This window comes from Stenella coeruleoalba, assembly GCF_951394435.1.
Source record: "Stenella coeruleoalba genome assembly, chromosome: 3".
Taxonomy (NCBI): Eukaryota; Metazoa; Chordata; class Mammalia; order Artiodactyla; family Delphinidae; genus Stenella; species Stenella coeruleoalba.
In genome coordinates, this window is record NC_137148.1 from 14,303,932 (window position 1) to 14,321,584 (window position 17,653).

General features: G+C 42.9%; 1 protein-coding gene across 1 annotated transcript in view; it reads right to left on the bottom strand.

Moving 5' to 3' along the window:
- Window positions 1-17,653, bottom strand: part of MYO10 (myosin X) — a 219,695-nt gene that overhangs the window by 31,351 nt on the left and 170,691 nt on the right. Inside the window, 2 exon segments of the mRNA XM_079918927.1 lie at window positions 5,395-5,509; window positions 5,602-5,726. Of these exon segments, the coding sequence (XP_079775053.1) occupies window positions 5,395-5,509; window positions 5,602-5,726 (240 nt within the window).

Here is a 17,653-nt window from a genome sequence, read left to right on the forward strand (position 1 = left end):
ATCTAGAGAGACTCCCTACATTAAGAAGGAGAAGGAGCGGGGAAGGGGGGGAAGAGAGGGAGGAGGAGAAGAAGAAAAGAAAGGACAAAAGAAAGAAAGGGAGGGGGAAAAAAATCCAAGAAATTTGTAAAATGTTACTTTGCCGTCACGTGGAAACGCTCCCTTCATGCCTGTCAAATGATTACGATCAAAGCGTCTTGGCCTCAAAAAATAATGCACATAAAAAAACTGACATTTAAGAATGTAATTCTATAAACTGTTTGCAATTAGAACTGAATCATTTAAGTTACCTCGGTTCAGCCATGGCAAGAAAAGTATCAGTAGAATCGGGACAAAGAGATTGTAACTATTGGCTGGCCTGTTTCTGCCCGTGGGCACCTCAATCCTAGGCTTACCATTTATCTAAGCCTAAGTGTGTCTGGTAACTGGCATTCGTATCAGAATTCCTAATATTTGAAAAGGTATGAAAATACTGAGACCCTCCCTCAATCGTGGTAGCTTTTAATTTTGTAATTTCCAACGTGATGCCTAAGGAAGTTTTGAATTATCTCCTAAAAACAAACACATTTTTGCTTATGCTTTTCTGTTAACGGTCAGCTGGGGGCAGTGGTCGGGGGCTGGTTAAACGACACACGCCCTCACTCATGATTTCTCAATTTATGCTCCAGTGAGTCATTCTGGCCTGTGACGGTGCATTAGGTCCTCCTGATGCCACATTTTCCCAGACTCTCGGCCCTGGCTCTTCCAAGACATTTGGGCAGAAAAGCAAATAAAGAATCCCACCATCATGTGACTCACAGAAGCCTTACCCACTCCTGCTGTGGGTTCCTGAGCATTTGTCAAACTCTCCCACCAAATAATTCTCTCGGAAAAGCTTTTCATACAATGCTCTTCCTATAATTGCAATTAATATGCTCTGCTGATGCATAAAGAGACTGCATCTTGAGCAAAAAAAAAAAAAAAAGTTTAATGTAAGAAACAGGAGCTACGAGCATAAAGCTTGTTAGTTCAGCAATGAGAAAAAGTTTTCAGAAATATGAAGCAGTTTTCATCAAGACTGGACTTCGAAGAAATATTTAAACTTCTCTTTGAGACGACTTTTTGATATTAAGGATCTTAGTCTAACGCTGTTGCTCTGGTTAGTGTTTAAAAGAAAAAGTAATGAAGTCAAATCTTGAACAAGAGTGGTGATGGTGGTGGTAACATCATAACACAAAAGCATCGATGCCAACGAGCAGTACATTTATCAGATGAACAAATAGGAAGCTTTATGAAGGAAAGAGCGTCTCACACCTTATCAGAAGTCAAGGGACTGTCTTGGTTGGAATCAGAGTCAGAGAAATACCTGCCTGAGTTTCATGCCCCTCAAAGAGAGCTCTATGCTCTGCCTATTAGATTTACTTCCACATCTTTATCTATCAATAGATTCTTTCCATAACCCGAAGGGCAAACGGAGTAAAATGCTTTAGAGACCTGACTTGGCTTCATTAAGAACATCCACCCTGAATTTATGCAACAACACACAGAAAGTGATGCCAGATCTTCCAGCCCAGTGGTGTCCGCTGCCACGTTGCCATGTTCCCAGGATGCAGCCAAGATCGAGTCAGCAGGATCCAGCTGCTGTGAGCGGAGGCACCGGCCTCGTCAGGCATCATCAAGCAGCTTAGGAAGGGGCAGTGCCCACTCAGGGGGCTGCTTGGCTAACCTTGACTCGATATCCAATACGAATAGTTTCTCATGGCTTTTCCTATCATTTGCTTAGAGAGCTCAAGAGCCTACGGATTATTCCAGTAAAATGTCTTTATAGAATACCTCTTGCAGGATTTATTGCCAGAGAAGAAATAAGGTCGGGCAATGTAGTCCACGGACCAGAAAAGTAAAACGTGCCGGAGGTAGAGGGGAAAGGCAAAACCAGGAAGAAAGAGGGGAGCAGCTGTTCACCTCCGTCTCCCTAAACCTGGCTTCTCAGCAGGGGCGTACAGCAGGATCTCCTGCTCGGGCTGTTCCAGAGGCTTGGACAGGCCTCCTAGCTTCTTTAGGGATGCTTCCCCAGCAGATAAGAATCCTTGCCTTCCAAAGACCAGATGTGTTTTAAGCCAGTGAATTCAGACCTGGCGTCATGTTTAATTTGCTGACTACAGCGCTGCCCACATTTCCCTCTGTCATGGAAGTGTTGACAGAAACTTCTTTACCAGAAGATCTAGATATTTTTTAGAGGTTCAAGGTTTTAAATGCAAAGACCTCTGGCGGCAACACTGACTGAAACACTGCTAGAGTATAATTAAGTGTATAATTAAGTCCAATGTTGGTCAAGGTCAAGGCTATTTAGTGGATACAATTCAAATGCTCTCATGTTTCCATTTACTTCCTAATATTTATGCGAAATGATAAGCTTCCATCCCACTTCTGCTTCCAATGTGTCACCAATTCAAATTTAACTCCTCTTTAAAGATTTCCTTTTCTTGAATACTCTTCTGATCATGTCAATTCACAGTGAGCTCTCTCCTGGAGGTGTGTCCTTATTCCTTCAAGAGATCACACTGCATAATTTATCAGTTGTATGGGATGACTTATCTCCCAGAAACTTAGTAAACCGGGGGCAATGCCCATGTCTTTATGTCTCCGTATCCCTGTGCTACACCCAGTTCTAAGTCTTGCTGGGGCCTGATTTCCACCGTAAATTGTAAATGAAGTTGGATTGATTTTTTCAGAGCTCAGAAAAGAGACCGGTATTGGCTGGGTGAGTCAATAATCTTTGATGTTATTCCATGGTATAAGGCAGTGAGACAGGAGGAGGATATCAGTTTATAGAGAATGTAATACCTTTTTAATTAAAAAAATCAGAGCAGACTATATTCTACTGCCAAGAGCTCCACTTGAACCAACTTCTTTAGAAAGTTCTTTGAGTGACTCAACATACAACAATCTTGTGCCATCACTTATAGTTTTTTAGCATTTAACAGACACTGACTGAGCTCCTACTATGTGAACTCCTACTACGTGCATTGTGTTGTGTAGAAAAACGAACAATGAACTCTACATTCTCTATTGGGTGACTGTAGACAAGTCGCCAGGCAATACCAAGAAAACATGACAGCATGTTAAGTGTTATAACAGGGCAGAAAACAGAAAGATGTCAATGACAGAGGAGGGGGCTTAGCCCAGTTCAGGGATGAGTTTTGGTTCAGGGTGCAGTGAAGAATGTCAAATAGGACTCCCGTCAAAGCCTGCATCTAAGCAGAGACTTGAAGGAGGAGTTGGCTAAACGGGGTGGAGGGGAGGGTGGAGAATTCCAGGTAAAGAGACCTATACACCTGGGAGGACACACCCCAAGGTGACCCCCAATGAGTTACACCCTTGTTTAATCCTATTAGTGTGGGTGGAACCCATGACTTTCTTCTAGAACATGGCAAAGGTGATGGGATATCACTCTTTATGGATATGTTACATCATATAAGACTCCACCTTAGGAGACTGGAGCAGGAGTGTCTCCCGCTGGCCCTGAAGAAGTGGGAGGGCGTGGGAGGGGGGTCAGGTGGTTAGAAACTGTGGGGGGACCTCTAGAAGCTGAGAGTGGCCCCAGGGGGCAGCCAGCAGGAAAAGAGGGTCCAGTGGGACTGCAGCCTCAGTCCTACAACTGCAAAGAATGGCATTCTAGAGCCACGTGAGATTGGAAGAGGACCCCAAGCTCCAGAAGGGAATGCAGCCCCAGCCGACACTCTGAGACCCTGACAGAGGACCAGCTAAGCTGTGCCTGGACCCCTGACCCATAGATACCATGAGGTAATTGGTGTGTTTTGTTAAAGCTGCTAAGTTTATGGCTGTCTGTTACACAGCAATAGATAACTAATACAATACCTCTGCACGCCATCTCTACCTTGCTAGATGTTTGCATCTTAAATCCCTGGCCAGCTGAAATCCTTCAAGAGCAGAAGAGTGTATTCATTATACACTTTCCTTTGCTAAGTGGGCTCCAGGTGATGCCTAAATACTTGTCTTTAATCTCACATCAATGTTATAGACGGAATGTTGGCCACCCCTCCCACCCCCAATTCTTATGCTGCAGCCCTAACCCCCAATGTGATGGTATTTGAAAGTCAGGCCTTTAGGAAGTAATACTTGTCTTTAATCTCACATCAATGTTATAGACGGAATGTTGGCCACCCCTCCCACCCCCAATTCTTATGCTGCAGCCCTAACCCCCAATGTGATGGTATTTGAAAGTCAGGCCTTTAGGAAGTAATTAGGTTTAGGAGGGTGGGGCCCCATGATAGGATTAGTGCCCTTATAAGAGGAGGAAGAGAGACCAGAACTCACTCTCCACCGTGTCAGGACACAGTAAGAAGGCAGCTGTCTATAAACCGGGAAGGAGACCTTCACCAGAACCTGACCATGCTGGCACCCTGCTCTCAGAATTCCAGCCTCCAGAACTGTGTGAAATAAATGTCTGTGCTTAAGCCACCCTGTCTATGGTATTCTGTCAGAGAAGCTCTGAGATGAAGACAGTCAAACTGCAAGATATGTGTCTCTGTGTCCCTCTTCCTCCTCTTCCTTTTTTTTAAACAAAGAAACTCCTAGGTTAAAAACATAATGTAAGCAGAAACTTTAAAATATTTCTCTGCTGCTCCATTCCTACTTGTAGAGACAGGAGGATGAGGCTTGAGGAACACTTCTTACTTTTGAAGACAACCATACACTCAAAGGCCGACCCCCAGCTGCCTGCATTTCTGCCTCTCCTGCGTGATAAGACCCTGGAGGTGGGTGGCAGAAGGAGAATGGAACCCCAAATGAGAGCTCTGGAAGCTCCTGATACAGGGAGAAGAGGTCATACTGCCAATTTTATGGCTAAGTTTTGCTGTTGAGGCCAGACTGCTTATCACTCAGCTAAGGGGTAAAGGCCTCAGTCACACCTGCATGTTTAAAAAAATGGATTTCAACTTGGCTTTCCAGACTGGACTTTGGGTAACCTGCCGGATTTCGGACTACTTGCTGGTCTCCCACACAACAGCTCCTGTGATGCAGGGAGAACATTCAGTATTCTATTCTTATAATGCAACGTTAGAAGGGTCTGGGGTATCACTTCTTAGATGCCAGAGGCTGCCCAGTTCTTCCCTGGCACTGAGTTGCCCATCAGCCAACATTTGTTGACTGACTGAATGAAAACACACGCACTTAGGATCCAATGCTTCAATGTGTCCGCAAGAACACAGTCCCTGAAAATCAAGGACTTCAGATAAAAGACTCATGTTGGGAGGACAAAGAGTATGGCTAGCATGATACCATGCGTCTCTTCCCAACACTGGAAAAACAGTTGGCTAGCAGTCATCACAGAACACCGAACTCAAACATCTCTCAGGGGGTTGATGGGACGGTCGTTCTTCTCCGAAATTTTACCTTCGTCTTCCCCAGCTGCCACTCGCTGTTGGAGGTGTCATAGAGCTGCAGCAGGGCCGTGCACTTGCCCCTCACGTCCTCGGGCAGAGCCACGTTCCTCGTCAGCACCTTATATCTGCAAAAGAAGAATGCCCAGCGTCACCTTGTGCTAAAATCCTTTCCCCAGCCCCTCTGCAAAGAAAGAGGGTCTCTGCAGCTCTGTCTTGCCTTTTGTAAAAATCCTGGAAGGGTCTTCGGACAGCATACCCAGCTTTCCGGATCCTGACTGTCTCCAGCATCCCGGAGTACCGCAGCTGGTTGACCACAACTGCCTGTTCAAACTGGTCGGGCATCTAAAACATGCCAAGAGGTGAGAAGATGACGTTAACAAGACCGCACACCCCCCCCACCATGGTTTTACACACACACACATTTTGAACCTACACAAATATACAAAACAGAAAACAAACGCCACCCCACATACCCATAGCCTAGCTGTAACACCCAGCACCCATGTCAATGCTGCCCCCCATCCTTAGCCCACTTACTCCCTGACCTTGGATTTGTTTTGAAGCAAGTCCCAGACAGTACACACTCTCATTTGTAAATATATCAGTATCACTTTTATTTTTTAATTTTTGGGCTGTGCTTTGCGGCATGCGGGATCAGTTCCCTGACCAGGGATGGAACCCGTGACCCCTGCAGTGGAAGTGTGGACCACTGGACCGCCAGGGAAGTGTTCCAGTATCATTTTTTTAAATAGAACCACAACACTATCTTAAAAGATACCAAGAATTCACTGATATTAATATCCAGGTTCAAATTTCTGATTATTTTACAAATTTCATAAATGGACCACCATTTTTAATGCTATGTTTTCCAAGGAATCTTAAGTGTCATGCAAATATCACTTTATTTACTTTTCAAAATTCAATTTCCAGGCATTTTTTTTAGCTGAAGAATGCAGTGATCCAGTGAGGGCTGGGGGCGGGGTTAGGGGCTGGGGAGGAAAAGGAGCGCTTGTAAGTGGAGAAAACAGACAAAAATGAAAAAAAAATTAATTTTCTCAATTTCTAGTCAGAAACCCCATTTATCGAGCTCCATGCTATGGTCACTAAATAAATTAATCCCAGAACATACAAACAAAAGACAGAGGAAATCAAGCCAGGACTTAACATTCTGAACCATATTCTCTTATCTGTTCAGTTGCCAAACAAACTGGTGTTGCTGACAGGACAATGGTCTTTCAGGGTAAAGCCCCAAAGTATGCCATTTCCCACTCACAGCTTTTTGGGCAGTAATTTGTGTTTTAATCCAAACACCCCATTCCCTTTAATTAATTCGTATTTTCTTATCTTACACAACTGTGTACAAAATGACTGAAAAATAGTGCCATAGAACACAAGTACATTGTTAAAAAGTGCAAAGACGGTAAGTGGCTTAAATTTGCGAGTCTTAAAAACACAGCCAGTCATTAACACGAAATCAGGCTGAAAGCCATGTTATTCTGTACGCTTTCCAAGCTAGCAAAAAAATAAATCTGAAGAATGCTCTGTAAACCTCCCTTGCAGCGTTTGATGGAAAAGCTGCCATCATATCCAGCACGATGACTTGTCTCAAATTTAATTTCTCCTACAAACATTGGGGTCAGATGTCTCTACTCAGCAGTATTCTACCGGAGTCTAGCCAATAAATAAGGGCGAATATCCAAAGAACTGGGGCTCACTGGTTTCTGGTCTTAATTATTTCAAATATCCCTAGACGAGAAAGAATAAAAGAAAAGCATGAAAAAATTAGCCTTGATAACTCCTTTCCCTTATCTTCGGATTGAAACACAGAGAGAGAGGCAACTGTTCTGAGGGTATTTGCTTAAAATGCTTCTGTTAGATTTATTTGGGAATATAATCTGAACAGTAGCGATCCACAACGACCAGTAGAGAGCTAATATAAAACAAACACTGAATAAGGCATCAGACTTAGTTAACTTTGTTAATTCATAGAGAAATCTACAAATTTCGTATTTAATCATTTGATGCTCAAAGACTTGTTAAATTAAAAAATAAAAAACTCTCTAAATCTCTCTCAAACTTTCACTGTTCCTGACCCATACTTTTTTCCTTGCTCCTTTTCTTTCAATCTCTACTTAACAAAGTCCGTACAATTCCTTAGTTTGGCACTAGTTATTAAAACACTCTGAAAAATATTACTAAAGGGACACCCCATCCAAAAAGTCCAGCGGCACTTACCATCTTCCAGTCCCTCCAAGGAACATTCCACCTTCGGTTTGGCTCTCAGGCCAAAATTCATATGGAAAACAACTGCCACACTGACCTTTTCGCCACAGCTAAAGACACTGAACAATAATGAACACCATTCCTGTGCTTTAAAAAGTGCTCGGTCGCCATGACAACCCCTCCCATTCTCGGGCTAATTAGTGTGGTGTGGTTGTAGGATTTCATACAGCCTGGGGAGGGGCGGGAGGGTGGGAGGGAGCCACCATGAGTGGCCACTCTTTCCAGGCTCCCATTGTGATTGTGTTTCTGCCCCTTCACAGAAATTTAACCGGGGGAAGGGGGATCTCTTCGCAGATTGTCGCCCTGGGCAACACACAGGGCAATCACGAGGGGAGTAGGCCTGTATTTCCATTGGTGGGTCTCAACTTCCTTTTCTTTCTGGTGAATTTAATGTTCAAAGATGACACAGCTGGAGGGTGGACAAGTCACAACTCAAAGGCATGTGGCCTTTCAAAACTTCAGCTAATGCACTCCAGTCTGTACTGGTAACTCGTTTTCCAGAACTGGAGGTCCTCCCTCCAAAGACTGCCGGCAGTGTGCTAACTGTGAAGTTTTGATGGCCGACAGCAAGGGAGGATTGGGGAAGTAACAGTCATAAACCGGGGCAATGATAGTCCTAGGAGTCTGGCCTTGATCCATTTACTGAATATAAATGATTAAACACCTACTATGAGCCAGGGTTTTGTGATTCATGCTTTCGGGGGAAACAAAAGGCGGGGGCTGGATTCTTTTTTGTCTTAAATCAAAACCCCTCACCAGAGTAGGACATTCATTACAACTGATGAACCCACATGACACATCCTAGTCACCCCAAGTGCATATCTGACGTCAGGGTTCAGTCTTGGTGCTGTACATTCTATGGGTTTTGATGACTATGTAATGACACGTGTCCATCATCAGAGCATCGCACAGAGTGGTTTTGCTGCCCTAAAAATCCTGTGCTTCATGTATTCACTTCTACCTCTCCCCAACAGCTGGCAACCACTAATCTTTTTACTGTCTCCACAGCTTTTTTTTTTTTAAGACTAATTGTTTTAAAGAGTGGTTTTAGGTTCACAGCAAAATTGAGAGGAAGGTACAGAGATTTCCCTTATACCCTCTGACCCTCACTTGCATAGCCTCACAGGGCTGATTCTGTTTCCAAGGACCCTGACATTTAGGAGGGTGACAGGTATGCCAAACATCACGACTTATTTGGTAGATGGCCTACTACAGAACCATACTAAACATTAAAGTTATGTTCCTTGGGAACACGGGACAAAGAAAAGTACTGAGGGGGTATGGGTGTCACGTGAATTTGAACCCAGGTCTGACCCAGACTTTGGGCTCTCACAACTCCTACTCACTGCTGGAGGGGAAGAGACATTCTACACAGAGAACACAGCACGAACCAAAGCCAAGAGGTGGAAAGAGAACCTGGCATGTTCAGTAGTTCAGTCCGGGATGGAACGCGGAGGTGGACGGGGACCTGAGCTGTTGGTGGACACGGCACTCAAGTTTGATGCCACTGTTTCCAGGATCGCGAGCTGCCCGCCGGGGGCAGACCTGTGCTGAAGGATCCCCGTGTTGGTGGCAGCAAAACTGGAAACAAGACCAGAGGCATGGCTGGGTCTATTTTGATATCAGGCCCATCATGAAGTGTTAGGCGGCCATTACAAAATAAGACCAAATTAAAGATGCCCCAGTTAACTCTCAAGCCTTTTTGAAAGGTGAGAAAAAGAAGATGCAGAAAAGTATGTATAACAATGACCCCATCAAATAAAACACCTGCTCTGTGTATGTACATGTGTGTGAATATACACATTTAGATACACAGTGTGCAGAAAAGGATAGGAGGAGACATGCCAGGCTGTTACTGAGTGGAGGGCACTACTATGGGTGGTGGGAAGAAGAGACAGCTGAGAAAAAAGGGGGGAAAATGAGACGGCACTAAAAGAAGGAAATAATCACGTATGTACAATATGAAAAATTTCTATTTGGCTATATATCTTTGAAGACACTTAACTTTTTTTTTTTTTACAAAGTAAAAAAAAAATCAGGTACAGAATGGATTGTAGAGGTCCTACTTTGAACAGCGTGGACACAGAGGCAGAGGAGCAGGGAGATCAGGGGCGAAGCTGCTGTAAGGGAACCTTCAAGTGCAAACGACCCAAATGTCCATCAACCGAGGAGAAGGCAAACAAAATGGTGTATCCATAGAACGGAATATTACTGGCTGTAAAAAAATGAAGCGCTGCTACAGGCTGCAACACGGATGAGCCTTGAGAACATGATACTAAGTGAACGAAGCCAGTTACGAAACACCACGTGTTACGCGATTCCATTCATGTGAGACGTCCAGGACAGGAAATCTACGGAGACAGAAGGTAGAGTGGTGGCTGCTAAGGGCTGGTGGAGGGGATGGGGAGACAGAGCGGGCACAGCCAAGAAGTAGGGCATTTCTTTTTTTATAAATTTATTTATTTTATTTCTTTATTTTTGGCTGCCTTGGGTCTTCGTTGCTGTGTGCGGGCTTTCTCTAGTTGCGGCGAGCGGGGACTACTCTTCGTTGTGGTGCATGGGCTTCTTGTTGCGGTGGCTTCTCTTGTTGCAGAGCACGGGCTCTAGGCATGCGGGCTTCAGTAGTTGTGACACGTGGGCTCTAGAGCACAGGCTCAGTAGTTGTGGCACACGGGCTTAGTTGCTCCACGGCATGTGGGATCTTCCCGGACCAGGGATCAAACCGTGTTCCCTGCGTTGGCAGGCGGATTCCCAACCACTGTGCCACCAGGCAAGTCCCCTAAGGAGATTTCTTTTTGAGGTAATGAAAATGTTTTAAGTGTCCGTGGTGATGGTTGCACATCTCTGTGAACCTATGAAAAACCATTGAATTGTACACTTCAAATGAGTCAGTTGCATGGTATGTGATTTATAGCTCAATAAAGCTTAGGAAAAAAAGGTATTGTAAAAGCCAGACTGACACGGAGGCATTTAAAATGGACAAAAAGAGACGGATGCAAGAGAGTTTGTATCCTGGAGACAGGGTTAAATATTTTTAGCTTCAGGTAATTTAATTCTAAAAAAAAAAATTAGAACTTTCTCCTCTACAATCTGAAAAAATAAGATTTCAGAATGCCTAGACAAAACAAATGACTGGTAACAGAGCATGCTAAGCCCTCCACAACAATCAATTACGGGTAAGCCCAAGCTTCTGCAGCTAAAAATCTAAATAAAGGGCAACAGACGTGCTGGCAAACAGGGACACAAGACAGGGGAGGTGTTTTACAACAAAGAAAAGAAAAATGCATTTATGTGTTAATGAATGATTACCCCAAACATTACCTAGCCTTCCATAATTTCAAAAATACTGCATAGAGGGCTTCCCTGGTGGCGCAGTGGTTGAGAGTCCGCCTGCCGATGCAGGGAATGCAGGTTCGTGCCCCGGTCTGGGAAGATCCCACATGCCGCGGAGCGGCTGCGCCCGTGAGCCATGGCTGCTGGGCCTGCGCGTCCGGAGCCTGTGCTCCGCAGCGGTGAGAGGCCCGCGTAACACACACACACACACACACACACACACACAAAAAAATACTGCATAGAGACAACAAAAAGTGTGATGGTGGACTTGGAAATAGTCACCTGTCCACGGTAAGAGGACACTCAATCTGCGCTTATTTAATTAAAGAAAATAGAATAATTACCTGTGGACCCTTGAAGTTCTAATGCTTTTCAGCATTTGAGGTCTCACAGAAACCAATGGAGAAGCCCTGAGAAGAGTCCAGGGAGAGGGGGTGGGGTGGGAATGCAGCCTGCCACGCCGAGGTCAGGGGGTGCTGGCAGGGGCCAGCCAGGACTGCAGAGAGAAGGAACTGTCCTCTGACGGCCAAAGTCACACACACTCTGATTAAGCATTACATCGACTAGAAACCGAGTCAGCGGGTGGTGGGAAATCCAGCTCTACTGCTGAGGTTAGACCCTCTCCATGCCTCAGAGTCTCCTGAAGAGAAGAGACACCCAGAGGGGAGAGAACAAGCTGGACAAGGACGCAGCACTGGCACAGAAGTGACTCTTATTTCACTCTGCTGTCATCCACTGTTATGTAATATCACTTAACACGGATCTATGAGAGCAATTTTTTTTAAAATTTGATATCAGGGGAGAAAACTGTTCTCTCTAGAAGAAATGACATGCTTAATCTGACTCTACATTCATAAATTGATGACTATTATAACTCACGGTAACTTACTTATGCACCTTGTGCCAAAGAGGAATTAAGGCAAGACAAAATAAACTGAAAATAGATACAGTGATTAAAAGAGAACACACAGTAGAAAATGCATTGTATTACCCTTTTTGCCTTGGCTGACAGGAAGCTCAAAGTTAAGTTTCCTTCTCAATACTAACTTCTGTCAACCAGGTATTTTATTTTGCCTTAATTTTTGAATCATTTTTCATAGATGTTAATCAACAGATTCTCAATTCCTTTAAGGAGCCTATATTATTTTTATAGTCTAAGACGGCAACCATAAAATACATAATCTTAAAAACATTAATAATTTTTAAAAAGAAGAATTTTATTATTCTAACCTCAAAGATCTACTGATGATTGTACACATAGAATTTCAAATGCTTGTTTAGCAGCCTTGCAGGAACCAAGTCCTCTTGTTTGTATGTGCAAGGTACCCACAGCAATCCTTCAACTCATACAGCACTCGAAGGCAGAAACCCGATGGGTGGGTTAGATGAGTAATATTATTGCATTTTGCGGATAAGGAAACTGGAAGTGAGCAAGGCTAAATGACTTGTTCAAACCAGTTAATATTTGCTTAAATCAAACAATTAAAGCTCAAAGAACTTTGCATTCCTGAAAACTAGTATGTGAATCAAACTTGATACGAACCATATTTTTCTACTGACGTGTTATAAAACCGGAGGCATATTTCCAGAGGATATAATTCTCAAAGGAGTGAGCTAGAAACTTCTTTAGGGAAAAGATTACAATGAAATCCGGGCAGAGAACGCACCCTATACTGTAGCATTTCCAGAACACTCGGTCTTTTGGGCACATGGAGACATTTTCTAAAAATTTTAACACTAAGGGGGGGGCCTTAGGGACAACCTGTCAGGTGCTGACCTGGTGTAAATACAGGTGATATAAAAAAATCACAATTCTAAGGGCCACGGCAATGTAGAACAGAAACCGGCACACGACACTGTGAGTGCAGCCAAATATCTATACACAGAAACAACTAGTGAACAGAGGACACCTTTTGGGAAATCAAATGGCAAACTCTGCGCAAATCCGTCTCCAGTCACTGGTCCCATTAACACAGACAACGAAAGGCTGACAACACCGTTACTTTGTGTCTCAGCGTCAGAGGACTGACAGAATTCAAATGTTCCTTGACTCACTTGTGGTTGCAAGTCCACCTGCCTCTCCTCCTTGGATACCACCTGCCAAGGACAGGCGCTAGAGACGAGCCGATACACCACAGTGGACAGAAGAACACACTCAGAACACATTGAACTCCATCCCGTGGAAGGAGCCCGCAGGTGACAACGTATTTAATGACGACTGCTTTTGCTTTAATAATAAATGAAACTTGATAATTCATGCGGGCGCTTCTGAACACAGGCTACAATTTATTTCCAGAAGTGGTCCTTCTCTCCCTTTTAAGAAGACGCTTAATTTATTCAAAGTCTAAAAACTAGCCACTTGATAGGATCTCAATGTCTTAGAGATGAGGGAAAAGTAAACATTACTTACTGTTTTCATCAATCAAAAGTATTTATTAAGAACCTTCCATTAACTGAGCAACCAGAGGCAACTGTATGGGACGACCCAGAGCAAACCCAGCCCCAGCTCTGACCCGACAAAGGCAGGTTCTCTTTGGCTCCAATCTGCTTGGAATGCAATATGGAAGCAAGCCCTGGGCCTGGCCACACGGGTCCTCAGAGCACAGAGTAACCAGACGTGGGATCTGAGCATTATGCCAACACTTGTTTTATTGCCCTACCTTAGTAGCCTAATACAAAAATAATTTTTTAAAACTTTATATCGATCAGATTTACCTCCAACCCAACCCTGGTAGATTGTTTCTCAAAGTGAGTGGTATAACATTCTAACATTAATTAAAATGAAAGAGTTCTACTTTTCTCATTGTGCTTTTTAATGGCCCCTGACTGTCTTCCTCTGTGAAATACTGTAAACTTTATCTACCTACATACCAGCTCTGCACTGGAGGGACTTATTACACAGTCCGTATCGTGGAGGATTAGGATCCAGCATCCCAAGAAATGTAAAATAAGTTGATTCTTGGGTAAAACCATTACATGATTCTTCATTTTGCTAAGTAAACATTGTGGAGTGAGAGACACCAGGATTACAGAGACTATTTAATATATTAGGAATATTTGTATTTGCAGTATGATCATGGGATATGCCTTTACCCTAATTCAACTTTAAACACAAACAAGCAAACACATCTTTAGAAGCCTGATAACCCTTCATCAACTTGAAGAATTAAAAATTACATTAGAGTTTATCAAGTCAGTTATGTCAGACTTAGAAGACATTATGCCCAACCTTACACTGAGTGGCGACAAGACTCCGGTCCTCACTCCCTACTAATTAACAGTTTAACAAAAAATTAAGACGTGAGGCCTCTCCATCTTTATTTGCTGTCTTTGTTACATCAAATTCTCAAAAGCAGTTAATAAACAGCATGAGTTTATCATGCTTTGAACGGTTTTCAAAAGCATGGTTACTAAAGCAGCAGTATAACTTTCCTGACCTTGAAAAGGAAGTAAACAAAAGCCAATTAAACTAGAGACAAAGGGTCTTTGTCTCACATCAGTCATTTCTCTCCGGGGCAGTTCAACATTTGACACAGTTGTTGCCACTTGCTAAGTTCCACGTTTTGAGAAAAGAGGCAACCGCATCCCCCTCCCAGGCGAGGAAGGGGAAGCATCATGGTTACGCGACTGGTTAAAGCTATTGGTCAGTCCCGGGGGGTCAGATTACAGAGCGTGGAAATTTCTCACTCACCCAGTACAGCCTTCCAACCACACCCTTCCCAGACGAGCACAGTTGAAAAGCAAGTAACTTCAAGCTCTGTTACAGGTGGAAACTGTGGTCCGCACCTCAGATCCACACAAACCCCAACTACTTAATGGGAAGAAAACTCTGAACATAAATAATATACACATGCGTACATGAAACCTTCCTAAGGCACAGCCTTAGCCCTATTATACCCCCTCCCTGCTCCTGAACTTACAGCGCACCCCAAATTAAGACAAGGGCTTCAATTTCACATGGGAGGCCCCCCCCAGTAAGCTCCAATCTACCTCTCCAGTCAATACACCCACACACACCCTCCACGTTTTAGTCAAATTAGAGATAACTCTAGCTGTTTTCTGACTAAAACCTTCACTTCCTGTCTCATCTCGGCTGAAGCCAACTTCTCCACCTGAAATGCCCTCCCGTTGTCTCTAACCGTTGAGTTTCGTGGATATTTTAGGGGTTTCTCAAATACTCCCTCCTCAATAAAATTGTTCAGGATGTATCCAACTGGTACCATCTGTGACCTTGCCCATGCTGTTCCTCCTGTCACATTTTTTTTTAAATTGAAGTATAGTTGATTTACACTGTTGTGTTAGTTTCAGCTGTATAGCGAAGTGATTCAGTTTTACATATATATTTCTTTTTCAGATTCTTTTCTATTATAGGTTATTACTAGACACTGAATATAGTTCCCTATGCTATGCAGTAGGTCCTCGTTATTTTATATATAATAATGTGTATTGGCTAATCCCAAACTCCTAATTCATCCCCCTCCCTTTTCCCCTTTAGTAACCATAAGTTTGTTTTCTATGTCTGTGAATCTATTTCTCACAATTTTTTTTTATATCCATTAGATATCCATGTGAACCTTCATAAGAGTATAAATTCCTGTGGGCAGGAGCTGAATCTTATGAGTTTCTCACTAAATTGCTGCCCACTGGACTCGACACCTCAGATAGGTACCCACTTATCCTACTGTATTGCATAAATGAAAGGGTGGTCCTGTTTACAGCTGTTTCAATGTACTTGTTTGGTGATAACTTAGAAACAATATCAAAAGCACAGTACAAGAAAGGAAAAACTGCTAAGTTAGATTTCATTAAAATTAACTTCTCTGTGAAAGACATTGTTAAGACAATGAAAAGACAAGCAATACACTGGGAAAATGTTTGAAAAATACATAGCTGAAAAAGACGGTAGTCAAAATACACAAAGAACACTTACACGTTGACAATACAAAAAAAAACCCAATTTTTTAAAAAGGTAGAAGATCTGATCAGAGACACCATCAAAGAATCTATAGGGATGACTAAGAAGCATATGGAAACACACTCAACATCAGATATCTCAGGAAACTGCCAATGAAAACAATGACATGCCACTGCACACCTATTAGAATGGGAAGATCCAGAAAACTGATTAATATCAAGTGCTGACAAGGATATGGAACAGCAGGAACCTTAACTCACAGCTGGCTGAATGCAAAACGATGCAGCCCACTTGGAAGATAGTTTCTTACAAAGCTAGACATAGTCTTAACATACAATCCAGCAATCACACTCCTAGGTACAGTCATTCCTCTGTACCTACAGGGGATTGGATCCAGGACCCTACCCTCCATGTATACCAAAATCCACATATGTTCAAGTCCCTTATATTAAATGGTGTAGTATTTGCATATAACCTATGCACATCCTCCTGTATACTTCATCTCTAGGTTACTTATAATACCTAATACAATGTAAATGCTACCTACATAGCTATATAAATATAATGTAACTGCTATGTAAAGAGTTGCCGGCATGTGACAAATTCATGTTTTTCTTTTTGGAACTTTCTGGAATTTTTTCTCCTGAATATTTTTGATCTGAGCTTGGTTGAATTCCCGGATGTGAAACCCTTGGATCAGGAGGGCTGACTGTATTTACCCAACTGAGTTGAACACTTATATTCACACAGAAACATACACGTGAATGTTTATAACAGGTTTATTCAGAACCATCAAAAGCTGGAGGCAATCATCATGTCCTTCAATAGGTGAATGAAAAAGAAACTGGGGTACATTCATTCAACTGAATATTATTCAGATTTTTTTTTTTTAAAAAGCTGTCAAGCCCTCAAAAGACACAGAGGAACCTTACATACATAGTGCTAAGTGTACGTATGTGATTCCAATTGCATGATACTCTGAATAAGGCAAAGCTATAGAGATGGTAGAAAAATGAGTGGTTGTCAGGACCTGGGGGAGGGCTGAATAGATAAAGAAGAGGAAAATTCTAGGTTGGGGAAACTATTCCCTATGATACCATAACGGCGGCTCCGTGACATGATACATTTGTCAAAATCCGCAGAACTTTACAGCAAAAGAATGAGCCCTGTAGGATCACCCCAGGAAATAACCCAGATTGTCACAGAAGAATCTAAATGTGTTACAAATGTATGAAACAACATCACAGGGAAGGACTGGGGGGAAAACCTGCAACTAAAGTAGCTTTGGACACGGATTCTATTCAGTCTAAGACTTAGAGGCAAAAGGAGTCGCGATACTGATACCACTATATGTTTACACTGGAATGGAACAATTAAATAGATGGATGGTGGAAGAAAACCTTAACGAAACTAATGCTACCCAACTAGAGTTGATTTACTTTCATGAGAACAGCAGCAGAAAAACCCAACTCTAATGCTGGCTTGACCTCAACTCTACAGCGTACCAGTCACAAGGTCCAAGCAGTCCTCAAAATGTGCTTCTAGAGAACAAGCCGAAAACACAGCTCAATACCCGCCTATGTTTTTCAGTTGTTCATATGACACAACTGGAATGTGTTTCTATGGGAAAGAGTTCAGGTCAAGATGCACTGAAGTCACTTTTCAGCATAGTATTTAATGAGGACAGATGTAAAAGACATTGGGAGATACAAGTAAAGCCTTGTTTTCTCCATTATCA